This window comes from Lithohypha guttulata (assembly GCF_036872675.1).
Source record: "Lithohypha guttulata strain CCFEE 5908 chromosome Unknown scaffold_5, whole genome shotgun sequence".
NCBI lineage: Eukaryota > Fungi > Ascomycota > Eurotiomycetes > Chaetothyriales > Trichomeriaceae > Lithohypha > Lithohypha guttulata.
The window spans coordinates 1291831-1310524 of record NW_027042754.1 but is presented as its reverse complement, the minus strand read 5'-3'; the positions used below and the strand labels follow the sequence as shown (position 1 = coordinate 1310524).

At 49.6% G+C, this 18694-nt stretch overlaps 7 protein-coding genes across 7 annotated transcripts; 3 read left to right on the top strand and 4 right to left on the bottom strand.

The window, feature by feature from the left end:
- Positions 1-199: 199 nt before the first annotated feature.
- AQY1_1 (Aquaporin-1) lies at positions 200-1344 on the bottom strand (the record flags this gene model as incomplete). The annotated part of the gene is made up of 2 exons (XM_064901248.1): positions 200-994; positions 1045-1344. The coding sequence occupies 2 exons, from the start codon at positions 1342-1344 to the stop codon at positions 200-202; spliced, it is 1095 nt and encodes a 364-aa protein (XP_064752324.1).
- A 1811-nt stretch (positions 1345-3155) lies between these two features.
- LTR64_006921 (uncharacterized protein) lies at positions 3156-4517 on the top strand (the record flags this gene model as incomplete). The annotated part of the gene is made up of 1 exon (XM_064901247.1): positions 3156-4517. One exon carries the CDS (start codon positions 3156-3158, stop codon positions 4515-4517), a length of 1362 nt encoding a protein of 453 aa, XP_064752323.1.
- Positions 4518-4909: 392 nt separating this feature from the next.
- Positions 4910-5733, bottom strand: ERP1 (emp24p/erv25p-related protein; the record flags this gene model as incomplete). Its single annotated transcript, XM_064901246.1, has 3 exons — positions 4910-5059; positions 5145-5551; positions 5604-5733. The coding sequence occupies 3 exons, from the start codon at positions 5731-5733 to the stop codon at positions 4910-4912; spliced, it is 687 nt and encodes a 228-aa protein (XP_064752322.1).
- A 684-nt stretch (positions 5734-6417) lies between these two features.
- LTR64_006919 (uncharacterized protein) lies at positions 6418-8104 on the bottom strand (the record flags this gene model as incomplete). Its single annotated transcript, XM_064901245.1, has 3 exons — positions 6418-7063; positions 7110-8039; positions 8085-8104. The coding sequence occupies 3 exons, from the start codon at positions 8102-8104 to the stop codon at positions 6418-6420; spliced, it is 1596 nt and encodes a 531-aa protein (XP_064752321.1).
- Positions 8105-8816: 712 nt separating this feature from the next.
- Positions 8817-10565, top strand: LTR64_006918 (uncharacterized protein; the record flags this gene model as incomplete). Its single annotated transcript, XM_064901244.1, has 1 exon — positions 8817-10565. One exon carries the CDS (start codon positions 8817-8819, stop codon positions 10563-10565), a length of 1749 nt encoding a protein of 582 aa, XP_064752320.1.
- Positions 10566-12820: 2255 nt separating this feature from the next.
- Positions 12821-14420, top strand: LTR64_006917 (uncharacterized protein; the record flags this gene model as incomplete). The annotated part of the gene is given in 2 exon segments (XM_064901243.1): positions 12821-12858; positions 12878-14420. The coding sequence occupies 2 exon segments, from the start codon at positions 12821-12823 to the stop codon at positions 14418-14420; spliced, it is 1581 nt and encodes a 526-aa protein (XP_064752319.1).
- Positions 14421-15325: 905 nt separating this feature from the next.
- Positions 15326-17902, bottom strand: LTR64_006916 (uncharacterized protein; the record flags this gene model as incomplete). Its single annotated transcript, XM_064901242.1, has 1 exon — positions 15326-17902. One exon carries the CDS (start codon positions 17900-17902, stop codon positions 15326-15328), a length of 2577 nt encoding a protein of 858 aa, XP_064752318.1.
- Between the last annotated feature and the right edge of the window lie 792 nt (positions 17903-18694).

Genomic DNA, 18694 nt, shown 5'->3' with positions numbered 1-18694 from the left:
CACCGGTGTGTTCACGTCGTATATGGCGCAGAAGCTGTGCGTCACATGTTGGATAAACAAGAAGATCAAACGAAAGGTAATGAGTTTGAACAAGTCGAATTAATTGAGTATTAAACGAAGCTGCTATGCGCCGAAAAGTCTACCTATACCATTCTGGAACTCCAATATCTTTTTGCAAAAAGATTCCTGCTGTCACACCTTAAGGCGCTGGCATGGTTCTGTGACCTGATTCCATCTCAGCACCTCTTGCATACCGTGGATCGACAGGACCGGGAGTTGGACCGGGGGTGGGACCAGGAGCTGGGCCCCTAATACCTCCTACACGTGTTGTGTCCGTACCAGCACTTTGTCGACCAGTAGGTGGTATAGCGTATGTCTCGCCGTTGGCAAATACTACCTCTTCTTTGCCGCTGACGGGGTCAAAGCGCTTTCCTGCAACTTCACGAGGATCTTGATCTAGGTTGACGGTCTCGTATTCGAGGGACTTGACGAACATGTAGAATGCTGCGGCGAGCATAGCACCGAGGATGGGTCCTACCCAATAGATCCAGTGGTAACCGTTGAACTGGTGCAAGATGACACAAGGACCAAACGATCGAGCTGGATTGAGCGAGCCTCCAGTGTAGTAGACACCAAGCAGTTCGGCGATGAATAGGGATAGACCAATACCGACAGGCGCGATGAAGGTGGCCTGGTGCTTCTCGGTAGCAAGCATGAAGATGGTAAAAACCAGCTGAGCAGTGAGAAACATCTCGATGAATAGGCCCTGAGTGACGGTTGTACCACCTCCAAGCTGGGTCCTAACATTGAGAGGTCCAGGCAACATGGCCGAGACCACACCGCTTGCACAAATACCACCAAGAATTTGCGCAACGATGATCAAAGGTCCACGAATGTAATCTGTAGCACCGACGATCATCATGCCAATCGTGACTGCTGGGTTGAAGAGGCCTCCTGAGATACGGAAGAACACCCAGGCGTTGACCATCAAACTCTATGTCAAGAGTCAGCTTGGTTCATACGTCAGATTGTAGAGACACTTACCATGCCGAAACATAGAGCAATGTATAGTAATTTGGCAGGATTGGCAGCCAAATCGGTGGCATTGGCACCTTCTGCTGGGGCAGTGTTGACGACATTGGTACCTCCAAGAGCGAACAAGAGAAAGAGGAACGTTCCAACAAATTCACCTGCGCAGGCGACGACATGTCCCTTGACCTTTGGTGGAAGAAAGTTGAGGAGCGTCAGTCGACGAGAGACTGTTGTTTCGTGGTCCGAGGGAAGTTGGTCCTCTCGCTTTTTCCATGGCTTGCGAATGCCCCTGGCTGGTCTGTCTACGTTCATGGCTGCTGAGGAGGAAGGATAGCCTCGATGGATTCAGATGAGTTTGATTGGTGTGGTAGGAAGACGTCTGGCAGTAATCTATGCAATAGGATATCACAGTCAATCCCTGAATGTGCGGCTGTATGTGATCAATATGTATGTTTGGGTTAATCCTTGTATGCTGTCACTGTGCATGGGCAATCAGTAATGACGAAAAGGATCCTCCTTGTTGCATCTGGCAGAAGCTTATCCGTAAAATCCCATACCCATGCTGCAGTCCAGATGTCGGAGTGTCTACTGAACCCATCGTCAACTTTTCGAACAAATGGCCGCCTCGTAAATTGTGTTTCACGCACAAACAGGAATGTAATCTAGGCTCGAAATTGGTAGTGGCAGTGGATCTACGAACCAAAAAGATCAACAGCATCCCTGCCACGAGACGCGGGAAGTGTCACGTACCACTAAGAGTGGCTGGAAGCTTTTCTCTGAGGAAACTTTTTTCAGTATCAGCGGCACGCAAACAACGTTGATGACATTGTGGCTGAAGCAAACGCGGCTGCCAGGCATGATATCGGATGTCGAGCCTTGTTGCATGAAGCGCGGCACTTCTGCATGTTCTTGATGGTCATGAGCTCGAACGTAGTGTAACGACAGTATCTCAGTGCACAAAGTCGCACTCTGCACTTCAAGAACATCTGGTTCGTGTGGATCTGAGGATTTGAGGAGATGAAGAACCACGCTGTGATAATCACCACTGACGTATTCAAAGTTTTCCCTAGCTTTGTTTTAGCTTTGAACTTCCAGGCTTTGAGAAGTTTGGTGTTTTGATGACACCTCGTCAGTGCTTACCACAACGTTGAAAGGCTTGCCATCGTGCAATGCATTTAGGATCGTCAACTATTGTGAGCGGCTCTAATGCCGCTCTCTCGACGCCCCTCTCTGGCTCAGATCATCAGGACTCTTGAGTCAACCAACCTCTGGCTTGCGAAACTCTTTCATACAGCTGCGGAAAGTATTGCTTGCTTGAGGGAAGGTGTCTCACAATCGTGATTTCCTTTTTGACTTCAAGCCTTGGTTTGAGGGTATGATTGCTTACCCAGGGCCGTGGTGGATTTCAGCCACAGAGGACCGCCACGAGTTTTCCTACTCCTCCTAGCCACGCCACATCGGATACTCAATTTTACAGACGACAACAATGGCGGTTTACGAAGTCCTTCGGATGTCCAGAGCGCATTCTGGAGACCATGAGAGTTTTTGCACGTGCTACGTGCTCAACGTGCAAATACTGTAGTGGTGTCGTTCGTGTTTGTCGTCGCGGTATCCACTTATGGGTATGTATACATGTATAGCTTCGTCCACTTTGTTTATACATGTTCAAGTCTACTATACTGGTAGGTGTAGGTCTATAGTGACATGAGGTGAGGTTGGTTTTTGCAGTTACCCCAGATTCCCGATCCTTGCTGGCTCCCAATGCTCTGACCAGGCATGATCCTGGCCATGCTGTTTCAGCAATATTCCGACGTATGCCTCATTAGTCAGGCAGCATTCTCTCTTTCCAATAGTAAGGCTCCAAGCCGAGGTCTTTCGGTTTCGAGACTTCGGCTGTCACATCGAGCGAGTCAGTGCAGATATCAACTTGCTCTACTTTCGAGTGCGGCAGTAAGGCTATGAACTTGAGGTATTCGTCCGACCCATCAGCCCTCGGCAACCGATAATTTTATAACATTGATCTTTGCAAGCTCTGATTGATCTTCTTTCTCGAATATTGCTGTGATACTCATACTCTGACCTTTTAGTCCTCGCCTCACGCTTCACTCCAGCCCACAGTCATCATGTCTTCGCATAGCCCTAGCAAAGTCACAGACACAGACTCCCAGCCCATCATACCATTCTCAGAACCGCCATGGTTAGCCGGCCTTCCCACCGCATACTACAAGCCTACCCACCGCAAGTTCCAGAAAGCATGCCGCGCTTTCGTTGAGGAGCACCTGATGCCTCAAGCCTTCGAGTGGGAGACGGCAGAGACAGTACCAGACCATGTCTTCCCTCTCTTCGCCAAAGCCAATATGCTCATTCCGAATCTACCCGCCCCTTTGCCAGTACAATGGCTGCATCGAGTCGGTATCAAGGATATCTTGGGCACACCGGTCGAAGAGTGGGATTACCTTCACACCGCAATCTATCTAGATGAGATGGCAAGAACAGGTATATCAGGTCCAGGCTCTAGCATGACGGCTGGCATGGCATTTGGCGTTCCTCCCGTATTGAAGTTCGGCAGTGAGGAGCTAAAAGAGCGATTTATCCCTGATGCGCTCCTCGGCAAGACGAAATGGTGTATCGCCATCACAGAGCCCGGTGCCGGAAGTGACGTGGCCAACATCGCGACTACAGCAAAAAAGAGCGACGATGGCAAACACTACATCATCAACGGAGAGAAGAAATGGATAACCAACGGCTTCTGGTCAGATTATGCTGCAATGGCAGTACGCACCGGCGGACCAGGAGCAAGTGGACTAAGCATGCTCGTCTGCCCACTCAAGAACTTCCCTGGCGTCACCATGCGACGGCTCAAGGTATCGGGTCAAATCGCTGCGGGCACGACATACATCGAGCTTGACGAAGTGAAAGTACCTGTTGAAAACCTGATCGGAACAGAAGGGCAAGGAATGAGATATGTCATGACCAACTTCAACCACGAAAGACTCACGATCGCTGTGGGTGTAGCTAGACAGAGTAGAGTGGCACTCTCCAGCGCTATGGCGTACGTGCTGAAACGTGAGGCGTTCGGAAAAGCACTTATCGAGCAGCCTGTCGTGCGGCATAGACTGGCAAAAGCAGGTGCAGAGCTCGAGACACTACAGGCCTGGGTAGACCAATTCGTGTACATGATGACGCAGCTCAAGAAGGAAGATGCAGATATTAAACTTGGTGGCTTGACGGCACTGGCAAAAGCCAAGGCTGGCATGGTATTTAAAGAGTGTGCGGAGTGTGCTGTGTTGTTGTTCGGAGGTAATGGGTATACGAGATCAGGTCAGGGCGAGATTGCTGAGAAGACTTACCGCGAGGTAATGGGTGCAAGGATACCTGGAGGTAGTGAGGATGTTATGTTGGATCTTGCTATCAGACAGCTGGTGAAGAATTACAAGAATGCTACTCAAGCGCTGGATAGACCGAGGGGGAGTAGCAAGCTGTAGTAGGGTATGTACATGTAGATGCTTGGCCATATATAGTGACGAATCGGTCTCCAGGCTACTTCGAGAGTCTCGATGCCACTACTGTTTTGAGGCGCAACACATCGTAATCTCGTATTCTTGAAGCACCGATTCCACGAAGTTCCCGCATTTCAAGGTCAGGGAAACTGCCCACACGACAGCTGTTTAGAGCGCTACTCTTTGTCGATGGTGTTTCGGGTTCGTGCACTTCCGAGGTCGGCTGGACTATCTGCGTCCAAACTCTATATTGTCTCAGCGGTTCCATGTCAGTAGTCTCTAGGCCTATGTGAGCACAGAGGCAGTCAAGTGTCCAACTGCAAGCCAACGGTCTCTTCGAGTGCTGCAATAGTATGTTCATCTCGATTTTATGGATCTTATGTCAATTTCTGTTTGATAAAGAACGACCTCAGGTGAGACAGCTGCCATGCACATGTACCCCCCAAGACGACTAATTGAATGAGTGTCCATTTCACGATCCTTGAATTGACCGATTCGGACTGATCGCGAAACTCAGCCTCTCGCTCCTGTAACACAAAACTGTCAGCATGTCTCCATAGACTTGTCACATACGGTGCTTCGGAATATGATGTTTAGGGTACAGCCACTTACTCGTTGAAATACCTGCTCTCGTCGAATATCAGCCAAACGACTATTCAACTCCCTAACCTTTCCCACAATACTGTCAATCTTGTTTTTGTCGTCGCTCTCAATTTTACTGCTCTCGCCAATTGCCATGTCTAACCATATCTTCACACCACCCTTTGCCGCATCTTGCCCGCTGAACCAGCCCTGTAGAGATACTGCGGCAGGTCCAGATGGTGTAAAACACAGCCTGTGTAGACCACTGTCAGCCGCACTGAAGGTGAATTTCGAGGGAACATCAGAGGATGTAGAGGTTTGCGACACAACTCGATGGTCGTTGTCGAAGGTTTCGTCGACTGTTATTTGGACTGCGAGGTCATTTGTCGTTATGTAGGATTGTGAGTTCTGGTTGAAGGCTTCTGCCTTGTACGTGCCTACACGGACATCAGTGTTCCTGGTTTTGAAGTGTAGTCTTGTATGCCATACCAACCACAAGAGTGTCTTTCGGTAACTCCTCATAAAAGCATTTTGGAGTTGTGCCGTCAAGGTAGAAGTAGAGGGCCTGCGACGAGGATACCAGCAGGGCACTCGTGGTCAATAGCGAGGTCAGATGCATCTTTAGCGATTATGTGGTATGTTTAGTCGTGGGTATCTTCGGGAGTACCTGCTCGAACAGTTGTATAGATCAATTGACCACTTTTTGACACATGTCCCGCTCGCCAGGAGTGCACGCTCCTGCACTTTCTCCGACGACCCTGCCAAGATCTACCGTTCGGCTACTAGGGGTAAAGCCGTGCTGGCTCAACTTCGGCTTCTCACGCGTCGCGTAGAATCGTGTCGCATGGTTGGCTGTACGCGTGACTCAACTTGACCCTGCTCCTATTCAAATTCCTACACTACTGCTTCCAGCCTGTCCGAGGTTCCTCTCGTCATTTCTACAAACATTGCTCAGAAACAGGGAAAGTGTTTTGCACGAGCATATTATGTTGATCTGCCTGACATGTTTTATCAGTTTGCAAAAATCATATCCATATATCTAAGGTGTCACGAAAGCATGCAGCAATAGCATTGTGGCTCATCCATGACTCTTGCGGCCAGCTTCGTGAATCAGAACTTGTCCAAAAACCACATCAAAGCGATACCATTGGGAGAAATGTACAATAAATTTCAATTTACATCATCAACAGATCGGAATCCAGAAGCTCAACTATGTACTGTCTCAAAAATCAGGTTGGGTTGGCTCGACGCCGGTTGCACGACTCATCTCCACTTCTCAACGACTTAAAGCATAGATCACTTACTATCCCGCCTTTTGTGGTGTGGCCTCATGAATTTCCTCCACTGAATGTACTTCTTGCGCCTGCAATTTCATACCCTCTCGCTTGAAATGTTTAGGCTTGACTCCAGCTGCATAAAGCTCATCCAAAATCTCGAACGAAAGACCTTTGGTCTCAGGGTAGAGGAAGTAGCCACCGACAGCGGCGATCATACCCATGCCAAAGAAGATGAAGCCCGTTTTGCCGCCGAGATGACCGGCGTCTGGGTTGATCATATATGGTACAGTGAATTGCATGATCAGGCCCCATACACCATTAGTCATTGTGACGAGTGCTTGCGTAACTGCTCGAAGTCGTAGAGTGGCAACTTCACTGGCAAGGACAAATCCTGTGGCGCCGATGGTCATTTGGTAGATGATGGCCCAAAGATAGGTGAAAACCACGATCGCCCAGCCAGCTTTTGTTTGATTTGGGATGCAGCCCATGATACCAATAAGAAGGAGGAAGAAGCACAGGATGAATTGACCTGGTACAATGAGAGTTCGGCGACCGACCATCTCGCTGAGAGGAAAGACTGCGATGGTGGCGAGTAACATGACGACGTAGAGGATGATCGAAGCGGTGAAGAAGTTCTGAATGTTGATGAGGTCGAAGAAATATGTAGCAAAACTGTAAGAGTCAGTATACTGTCCGGCCGACTCAGAATGATACATACCCAATAACGAATGTGGCGCCGATCATCTGTTGACCTGACGCAGCGAAGATAGCAGTGAATGTTCGCTTTCGGTGCTGCTTTTTGAAAGCTTCAGCTTCTGGCAGAGAAATGAGTCCAAAGAGCTTGTATGGCTTAAGGCCCTCGTTGAGCTGAGCGCATGTTCGAATGTCGTCCTCGAATCGCCTGATCTCAATGTCGTAGAAGGATTCATCAAAGCCAGAGCCGTACATCCTTCGAAGAGATTTCCGAGCCTGGTCAATCTTTCCCTCACGAACAAGCCAATAAGCTGACTCGGGAAAGAAAGGATAGACAACAACCAGCAAGAATGGCCAGATGTACATACTGCACACAGCGGCCTCCCATTGCCATCGGTTGGTGAGCTCCGAAGTGCCTCTTGTGACAGCGACAATCATGAATTGACCAACGACGATACTGGTATTGAAGAAACATAGCCAGAAACCTCGCAGTTCAGGTCGGCACGTCTCACCTATCCATAGAGGAGAGATGGTGAACAAGATACCAATGGCGATACCGTTGACTCCACGACCTGCTAGAACCATTTTCCAGTCCGATGCAAGCTGTTGCAGAAGAACACCGACAGTCGAAACAACAGCAGCAAAAAGAATCTGAGGCTTTCGTCCATACTTCTCCAGAAGCGGCGCTGCAATAGCTGCTGCGATAATGTCGCAAGCAGGACCTATAGCGGCCCAGGCTGAAAGATATCGAGCTGGAATAATCCAGTCACCGTTGGCTTGTTCGTAACCGAACTTTCGCTGAAACTCAGGAAGACTGGCGAGTTGACCCCCAATAACATAGTCGTAACCCAGAATCATCGAGCCGATGGACGTCCAGAAAGCCCAGAGACCATATCGTTTCTGGTGAGTAAGGATGCGCCATTTCTGAGAAGGGTTTATAGTTGAATAATCGATACTGATAGATGTCAGTGAGGCTCAAGATAGGATGTGATGGGCATACCCAATGTGTGATTGACCCATGATGCCGATTGATGCGTTATTGTCAATTGTAGTATCCAAGTCTAGATGATCGTCTTCCTCAGGAGCGACCGCAGCATTTATACACTCTGGTTGAGTCTACACCTGATTGTCCCGTGATACCTCGCACTTGCCATGGAGTATAGCCTCATGATCCGGGGTCGTGTGGGGAAAGTTCGGGACAGTAAGGTTGTCCTCCATGTGGTATAGATCCAGGATGAACGCGGTGCCAGGAAAATTCTTCAGTGCGTGCATAGCAGCTACGTTCCGTAGAGGTCAACACCGAGCTAACGGCCTTCGCTGTTTGGCTCCGCGAAGTCCTCGAGAATCCACAGCCGAAGCTAGAATTCTTCTCGCGGTCGTAATTTCTCTCCGCGAGGCCACTGACCCGACACTGTTCGCGTCAAGCTCGGACTTTCTGACCAGAACGGAACTCGTAGAGTACACTTTACGAAGACGTGTCGGCTGTTGAGGGAACAGCTTGGCAAATATCGCTATGGCCTGACAACATGGTGGAGGTGAGCACTTCATCGAGTCAGTTGAACATGCTGCAACAATACCAATTTCCCAAGATAAATTGTGGTCATCGGCATGTAGGGACAGCCCGACTACATGGACGAGGACTACGACACGATTTTGTGACCACAAACTTCTCAGCGAGCACTCTAAATTGTGACGAGGCTGCATCACTCCTTAGCTCACTTGTGCTACAAATATGGACACCAACAAGAAGATCCGAAACGCACCAGTATATCATATTACTGCTCCTTATGGCTGGATGAACGATCCTTGCGCTCCAGGCTTCAATGCAGAGACACAGCAGTATCAACTCTTCTATCAATGGAACCCGTTTGGCTGCGAATGGGGCAACATGTCGTGGGGTCATGTGACAAGCGATGACTTGGTTCACTGGAAGTACGGCGCCGAACAACCTGTCCTTTCTCCTGATCAAGCATACGATCACGAAGGAGTGTTCACAGGATGTATGGTACCAACCTCGATGGATGGGCATAGCCAAGGAGCGACAATTTTCTACTCATCCGTATGCAAATTGCCATTCAGTTGGGAGACTCCGCCGTATCCACGTGGTGCAGCTGGAATCTCTGTTGCCAATCTAGTGGAGGATGGTAAATGGGAAAAGTTCCAAGGAAACCCTATCGTGAAAGCCGAGCCTGAAAGCTTGTCAGTGACAGGCTTTCGAGACCCATTTGTCGCTCAGTGGCCAGCATTAAAGAAGGCGAGAGGTACATCAGCTGATCTTTTTGCAGTCGTTGCAGGGGGCGTCGAAGACAAGGGCCCTTGTCTCTTTCTGTATGAGGTCAAAATGGGGAACATGACAGAATGGGAGTATGTGGGTATGCTGATCCAGAAACCATTGCACTGGCGTCTAGATCGGCACTGGAGCGGAGATGCAGGTGTCAATTGGGAGTGTCCAGGTTTCATGACTCTTCGTGTGGGGAGTAATGAGCGACACTTTGTCCTGGCGGGATCCGAAGGCGGTCTCGACCGGGATCACGTACTAGCACCTGACATGCAACTTCAAAAAAGCCCACAGCGGAACGCCCGGTGGTGCATGTGGATGGGAGGCGATTTCTCAGTCGATAATGGTACTCCCGAATTCGAGCCTAAGTTCGCTGGTTTACTAGACTGTGGCGTGTTCTATGCTGCAAGTACCTTCCACGACCCCAAGAGCAACCGTCAAGTGCTCTGGGGGTGGATCATCGAGGAAGACGCCACCATTCAACGTTGTAGAGAAAAAGGGTGGACTGGCTGTCTAGCCTTACCCCGAGAGATCTTTCTTTTGGAGCTACACAACATCGAGGGCACCATCAGCTCCCAATTAGAGAGAATTGCAAGCTTCAATGTGGAGTCTGTGGACTCCCTGTCCACTGTGCGGACAATGGGAATCAGACCAATAGCGGACCTGCAGGCATTACGTGGCAACTCAGTACTCGAGGCTGGGCAGGTCTTCGAGCTCAAACAAGACACAGAGCAACATTTGTGTTCTTGCAAGAACACTAGATGGGAGTTACGAGTCTCGATCAATCTCGACCAGCAGTGCTCACGCGCAGGAATTCGGATTGTCCATGATCGTAAGTCTTCATTGTTCACCGAGATTTTCTTCTCGATCAAAGATGAAGAGATCATCGTCAATCGACCCAAGCAAGCAGGAAGACGCCAAAACTTTGAGACGAATAACCGTCAAGAAAGAGGTCCACATACACTGCTTCGTCGGCAAGAAGATGGAAGGTCAAAGCTAGAAGCACTGGACCTCAGAGTCTTCAGAGACGGCCAAGTGCTTGAGGTCTTTGCGAATGATCGTTTCGCGTTGGCGACTATGGTCTACATTGACGTCGAAGATAGCAAAGTGCTAGACGAAGTTTCTTGTTTTGTTGATACAAAGACCTCCGCCGAAGCAAAGGCTCAATGCTGGGAATTATCGCCCTTCATTGCTAGAGAGTAATCTCTCTGTCTGGAAATACATTTTTGACTAAGAAAGTAACACGATCTTCCAGTAATTCCTGTAAGAAGCCAAGAGATGAACTTTCGTGCTTGACAGGCTCGAAGATTTGTGGTGCAGTGACTACCACATCGATAATGTTGTGTGGTATGCTAGCTCCAGGACCACTCGATTTAATGCTTTCTGCTACCGCAAGAGTTAGAATGAATACTGTGGCATACAGAGTCCACGTATTGACGCGGCATCTAGCCAGAAGACTGCTAATATTTGGCACGATGTACATGTATGATCGGAAAAATTTCTGGCAATAAGGGTATAGTTCTGGCCTGGCATAACCAGTCCTGATCACTTCCCATACGGCCGGCCAGTATATCGAGGCCCGGCAGCAATCATATTGAACGTGCAGGAATTTGAGGAGTGGTTCGTCCGGTGAGTAGTCAAGCGAGCCGGGCGTTGTTAGGAGATCGTCGCTCTTGTCGAACCGTACAGCCTGTGGAAGGTAAGTATACCATTCATCTAGTTGAGCTTCCAATTCGCGTGCGATTATGGGCGCAAACCCATAGTTAATACCCCTGTCCACTGTGCCGCTTGGTCGTATGGCAGTCGTGCAACGGTGCAGCATGCGGCGCATGGCAATAGCAGCGAGAAAATAGCAGTTCACTCGGTCTGAGCGAGGTGTTGTAGGTGGCGCGACATCAGGAGAGGTAGTCGTCTGGTAAGGCGAAGGAAATTGTCCTACTGTAGAGGAGAACCGCCATGGATCTCGCATGGTTGGTAAAGGTACCTCCTCGTCGAGTGACCACAAACCACTCTCCGGCAATTCAAACTGCACATCGAGCTCGTTCTCAATGAGCAGAATTGTCCAGTATGCACGTCGTACCAATTCCACCTGTTCTGACTCCAAGTGTCCTGTGTAAACTCGTAGCAGGCTTTTCACCTTGTACGAAGCTGCTATAGCAAACTCGTGCGCTTGACAAGGTCGATAGAGGCAATTGTGATAGATGCTGAGCATTATCAAGCTCTGAACACTCTCAATACTATTGTCGAACATAACACTGGCCAGAGATGCCATTGCCATGGACATAAACGTAGGGCTAGACTCCTTGTCGGCCGTAAAAAGTGACCCAATTGAGCAAATCAGTAATGCTAGACAAGTTTTGGAGGATGGGATCAGGCTCCCTGAAACCTGACGCTGAAACTCTGCAGTGTAGTCTGCAGGGAGGATAGGATACCACTGATGAATCTCGTCCGAGAATGCAGACAAGGCACTACTTAGAATCAGCCTTCCATTACCGCAGAAAGTGGTACTTGTGCAATATCTCAGAGTGCCCAAAGAACGAACTTACCTCATAACTTTTTCATGTTGCATTATCACGAACCCTGCTTGCCTGATTACTTGACCATGTATATCCTTCCTCTCCAATTCAACGAGCTTTTGCGATAGATCTGATCTGACTTGAAAATTGATCATCGTGTTAGGTGTCTTCAGATCCAAGAATGGAAACGGAATTTTGCTCTTGTCATTCTCAACCATGGCCGTATTGCTATGGCTTGTGCCATGGTTGGTAGACTGTATGTCATGTTGGTGTGGATGAGACTGCCTTTCTGTGGCTTTGGTAATGATGTAGATTTCGTTTACAGTGGCAGTGAGAGTCTCTAGCTGTTGCTTGATACCTGCGACACATTGTTCAAGTTTTACACCTTGTGATTCGGTAACTGGCTGGTAGAAGCAGAATTGCTCCCCACGGCTCTGACAGTAAGAACATCGTGGTCGAGCGCCATCACATTTTTGCTTTCTCGAACGGCACGTATCGCAAGCGACGATCAACCGAGTTCGTTTCCTCGGTGGCGGAGAATCTCGAGGAGAACTTGCAGGCATCGGAAATCTTTTCTGACTGTTACCTTGTCTTCGCGCCAATATTGAGCTGTGTAGACGCAAGGTCGCGGACGTGGGAATGTACCCCGGGTATCAGTTACTAGGTCTACCTACAGAAGTGGATGCTGGCAACAAGGCAGTGGACAGCTTCTCGGAAGACAATTACCGTTAGTTCTGGACTCGGGGTTCCGCACGGTTAGTGAACAAAAGACCAGCACAAACGGCCTCGCGGACACACTCGCACATCCGCGAGAATTTCTCATGACCCTGTAGGCACGTGATCACATCCGGGGTTCACTACCCAACTACTCGAAGACACCAGTACGGTTCAGGAGCCGCTCCCGCAATCACGGGTATTGATCTGGGGGCCGTAGAATGCATGATGGCGGTATATGAAGGAGGTCACGTAATCAAAATACTGTAAGTAAATTATTTTAAGTCTTGCATTGTTTTCTTCACCTCCCTCCTTGACGATCGTGACACCACCAAGTACAAAATTCAGCGATATGACCTCCATTCTTGGTAGTGGCCTGATGGCCGCAGCTGCTCAGCACAAAGTGTGCCGAACAGCTCGTGTCTCGTCTTGGGATCAGTCTGGTCTCAACGAGGATGCCTTTGTGGTTCTTCCAGGCCAGTCGATTACTCTGGCTGATATCGAGGGCCCAGGAACCATCACTCATCTCTGGTTCGTTCAGACATGTCGGAAGATTTTGGGACCTGGATTAATCCCGTATTCGAAATCAGGTGTTGCCATGATGGAAGTTCACAATGCTCTTGGACTCAACTACGAGATCAGTGACCCAGATTATTACCGCAAAGTCCTGATCAAAATGTACTGGGATAATTCAGAAACACCCTCAGTCATTGCTCCTATTGGCGATTTCTTTTGCCTCGGCCACAGCATGGCAGCAAACTTTCAATCCTTGCCATTCACTGTCAGCGTGAAACCCTCGGAAGAACGAGCATTTGGCGGTTCGGCAGCTTTCAATTGCTATCTTCCCATGCCTTTCAACAGCCGAGCACGCATCGAAATTGAGAATCAGAATGACGAAGCCTACATTCAATATTTCTACATCGACTACGAGCTATATCCTGAGCCTCACCCAACGGACAAATTACTCTACTTTCACGCTTCATGGAACAGATCCAATCCTACACCAGGCTGGACCACAGACCCATCAGTTCAGACCAACAGCCTAGAAACCCAAATCCCCAACCTCGACGGCGCAGACACAACCCGGAACTACACCATCCTCGAAGTCGACGGCGCAGCCGGATCCTACATCGGCTGCAACCACTCCGTTACCCATTTCCAAGGCACCTGGTGGGGCGAAGGCGACGACATGATCTGGGTCGACGACGACTTCGACGCAACAACCGACACCGCAACCCTCAGCAAACTCTCCAAATTCCAAGGATCAGGGAGAAAACTCAACGCCTGGCCACCAAGCTTCCACGGCACCGGCGGAGAAGACTACTTCTCCCAAGGCTGGGGCATGCAAAAGAACGCCTACCCCTTCTGCGGCACCATCATCCACGAAGAAGACAGTCCCAACAAAGCCTACCAAGTCAGCTACCGCTGGCACCTTCCCGACCCCGTCCGTTTCGAGAACAAAATCAAAGTCACCCTCGAACACGGCCACGCAAACCACCTCAGCGACGACTGGTCCACAACCGCGTACTGGTACCAGACGCTAAACAAGAGCGGTAAAGGCCTCACAATCCTGCCAGTCGACCAGCGCATCCCGCGAAAGACAGAAATCACGCCAAAAGCACCTGAGAAGAGTACCGTCAGCGAGGGTCAGCTCAGCGAACTGCAGAGAAAGATGTTGAAGCAGAGGCAGGACAGATTCGATGAATTTGTTGCGGATCGCAATTCGTGGTTGGAGAGACGCGCCAAGGATAGCAAAATTCGAGCTGAGAACAATGTGCAGATAGCAAAGGATATTCGGTCAAGGTGGTTGGCTAGCCGATCTAAATAGATTAGTGTGGGATTCATGGTAGACCTTCAATTAGAATTCATGGCATGCCTGCCCTTTCACTCCTTCATTGTCGTTGGCTCGAATGACGTTCCTGGGACGCTGGTCGACGGGATCCAGGTCTCCGTACATGAAATGGCAAGCTTCGATTTCTAGATGCATGATGAGCAGCTGAATTTCAGTTGTATCATTCATTCACTATCATAACGGACAGAACCACGGAGAACTCACAATTTCGAGACTGATCAATGATTGGAGCTGGATTAAACGAGTTATACAAGTTCATCTGCGCTAGACTACCTAAACCACATAACCGCTTTTGATCAAACATGACATGAGATTTGTTACGATCGAAACAGATCGAGGTAGAAATAGACACTCCTGGGTATATGCACAATAATGCTTCCCTTCCAACGCCATTAACTTGCGTTCCAGATTTACCGCCTGGTATACTATGCAAAGGCTAGTAGTAGTGTTCGAAAGTGATACTGGCCATATCGGCCAAGAAACATTGTTATTAACTGTAACAAAGGAAGTCGTCTTGTTCTTTACATCGTGAGTCTTTTGCTGTCGGTGCTGTGAGCTGACAGAGGTTCCCGTTCGATGGTAGCGCCAAACGTGACGGGTGAGAGACCAGAACTTGTAGCGCTCGCTGGACTTTGATTCTCTCTTAACCCTCGTGGCATAGTATGTAGCTGAATATCTTCCAGCTTTGTTTGTGGCGTTTTTGTGCTCAACGTCCTTATCAAGTGTGATTTACTGATATTACTGTTACCTGTTCGCCGATTCTCGTTGTCCTCCATGTCTTCCCCTTTCTGCATCTTCTTAAGCTGTTCAGGGGTAAATTGTTTGCGTGCTACGTCGTCGAGGAGATATTGATAGAGCACTTTCGAAAATCGGCCTGATTGTCACGCAGGATCTCGCGGATCGCCTGGTGGTGGACCGCCATGTACGTGAGCTGGTGTGCCCAAGTTCAACCAAGACATGTCGTTACTATCATGAGGCCTGCCACCAAACGTCCCTTGAGACGATGCTGTGCCGGGTGGTGGACCAAAGTAATCCTGTACCGGCGGTCCACCTTGCAATCGTACTGTGTTACTTGGTTGTCTTGTATGTCCAGAAGTAGCTTTGAGCACAGCCGGCGGAGGGGGTCTATCTACTGTCGTAAGCCAGTGATACTGGTCCGTGGTATCTGCTCTGCCGATAGAAGCGGTGGGCAGTGGGAAGGCCGGAATGGAGGATGCTCCACTTGTGGATGTGTTCGTGGTCTCTTCGGACATTGAGGTAGGTGGTGGGAAGGCAGCAGCTCCTATTCTCACACTGGGCGGCCTCAAGGGTCTCGAATTAGGGCCTGACCAAGTATTGCCGATGGGGTTCCAAGCATTCTGCTGATATGTGCTTTCTCGGGTATCGGAATAGGCGTCCATCTCCTCGTCCTCATATCCATCGTCAGAGCTATGATCAGTACTAATGGAATCTGCGCTAGATATCTTGGCTTTCGCAGGCGCTGCTACTGACAAATCGCGTGTTTGTGGGTTCTGGTGACCAACAACTAGACTTGGGCTTGGTGCTGCAACAGTAGCATGAGTGAGCAGATTGCCAGCACTGTCCCTTGTAGGTAGCTTGTTAGACCTGTTGGAGGTAGGTACACCAGTGCCAGGCCAAAACCCCGTCCCGCCGCCTTTAGCTGTGCTGGGCCTTGAGGTCGAACGTCTCGGATCATCTTCGTAGTTCACAGTATAACCACTCTCACGTTGCGGCAACTTCTCGTCCTTGTCTGCTTGGAAATACTTTGCCCAGCCCTCGTCTGTTTTCCTCTGGTCTGCTTTTTGCTGCGACACGCCACCAATAGGAGGCAATACAGGTGCGGCAGGAGTGGCTTTGCCAAGATCAACACTGGGACGTTCCTGATAGTCGCCTAGATCAGGCATCATAGGCTTCGAAATGGTCAGTGGAGTCTTGTTATTGCTCTTAAAGAAAGTGATGTTGTTATTTACGCCATGGCTAGGGTTTAGTTTGGAACCACTCGGAGGCTGCATTCGTGGTTCCATGCTCTTCTCTCCATCTTTGCCGAACAAAGCAAGAGAGTCTCGATCTGCGATGATAGCTGAGGGGACAGGACTTCGACCCATAGGTTGCGCCTGCTGTGATAATGGTGTGCTTCCATTACTACCCTGCCCACCAGGTGAGAGATGTCTGTGTTTATCGTCAGGATACGCTGGATCATTTTGTTTATTCTTGGCTTCGAGAGCCTGCCTCCGTTTGACAGATCTCAACCACAGTAACGTGATAATTAGGATAGCTGCGAGACCACATATACCACCCAGGACACCTCCAAGTATAGCGAGACCATTAGTGCCGCTACCGTCGGACGGTGCAGCGGCTGGGGTTGACGATGCAGCCGATGTAGCAGCACGAGTCTGACTTGTGGTGGGAGTAGAGGTCGGGGTGGATGAGGATGTGCTAGATGCTGTCAAGATGGATTGCGTATCGCCGAACAGTGCCCTCGAATCTAACCAGCTATTACTTGTTGAATCGAAAACTGATACAGTACTATTAGCGTCGCCTCCAACGACAGCAACAAGATTCGAACTAGACGCCAACGACGCGCCTGTCCGCTGCTCTGTGGGCGCGTTGGTGCTGTTGTAAGCAGGATAGTTACCCTGAATCAGTTGCCTGCGAACCATCCTCGCGCTAGTAGTTGCGGGCTCGCCGATAGTCTGACCATATGGTGCAGGAATGAAGCCAGGATTGGTGATTACATTCCTTGTGATGCGGTTAGGAGTCTCGTTCGTGTAAAACGTTTGCAGTATCCTTGTGCCGTCCGCCAAGGCTTGCAAGTTAACTTGAGCTATCGAAGGATCAGGAAGTACGGATGGAAGCACTACTCCAAGATTGACCCAGCCAGGATCAGGATGGAAAGCAAAGACCGCTTGATTGCCGTTGCCTCCACCAACCAACAGTGCCTTATCTTCCGTGAAGGGGAGGAGGGAAGGATTCACCACGGCTGGTGCTATGGATGAATATGCTTGGACTCGATATGGAGGATACATAAGCATGAGGAAGGTTTCAGTCGAAAGTCCGAGATTGTTGTTTTGTGAGCCGCCGTACACAAGTAAGGCGGAAGAAGCATTCAGATACGTGGCACCGTGATACAATCGGTTTGCGGTCACCGCCGACATAGGAGTGATTATCTCCCATCTCTTCTGGGCTATCGAATATCTTTGTAAACCGGGGTAGTCTGAGAATGAGCTGTTGGTAGCACCTCCCACAACGTATAGTGCCGGGTTGTTGCTATCACCATCTAGGCCACCTTTTACACACCGTGCACCTGTGACCGACACTCCGTTCTCTTCGGTACTCCAGGTAGCATTCTTCGACAGGGGCAGAGTCAGGAAGGCAGTAGGAGAATAGACGTAGAGGACGTTGTCGTGAATAATTGAGCAGTGGTCCTTCAAGGGCACTGGCGGTTCAGGTGATGCCATGGATTAGAATCTGATGTGGTTGATATTGGTCACATTTGTCTCAACTGTCCATTGCTAAAGAAATTGCGTCCAATGATCAACACCTCACGTCAGTCGACCAAGTACCCGAGCTTGTGAACCGTGACGTGTTTGCAGTGTAAAAATTCCAGGTTGATGGAATATTGGATGATGAAAAGTCGAGGATAGAGTGAATCACGGTCAGACCTCGACTCTTCGAGTTTTGACAACCACCCCAGATACAACTAGCTCCTTGCTCAACCCTGACCAAGGCGTTGGTTGGATAGAGGTCACTCGACGAGTAGCTCGAGCCGCGTCAATGGTATCAGGTAATCGAGGTCTAGCAAAGAGTACGCGATACTCTTGGAATGTCGAGCGTCCGAGGAGCGGAGGTCGGTGCGTTGCACGAGGAGTACACAGGGGCGCTTAGCTATTGCAAGCTATAGACGAAATCCCTCGCACGAAAATTATGTCGAGTCGACACAGTGATTGCTCGTATCGAAGCTGAAAGGAATGGACGTCACGCAATTGCAGCGACAGGTGTTGTGATGGATACAAAAGATGAGTGTAGGCAGGCACAAAGACCGACCGACCTTGTACAAACACGACGGGGGCAACAGAAACGCGGCAAGGGCAGACCGCAGCCAGAAGATTGGCCTGGGGTGGACCCGTTCGCTTCAAGCAGTGCCTGCAGCTTCTGCGCTGCGAATCACTCTGTCTCTCGACTCCAAAATCCTGGATCCATCCTTTCGCAGTCTCCAATAGTCAGGTACCAGTAAAGTCTATATACAAGAG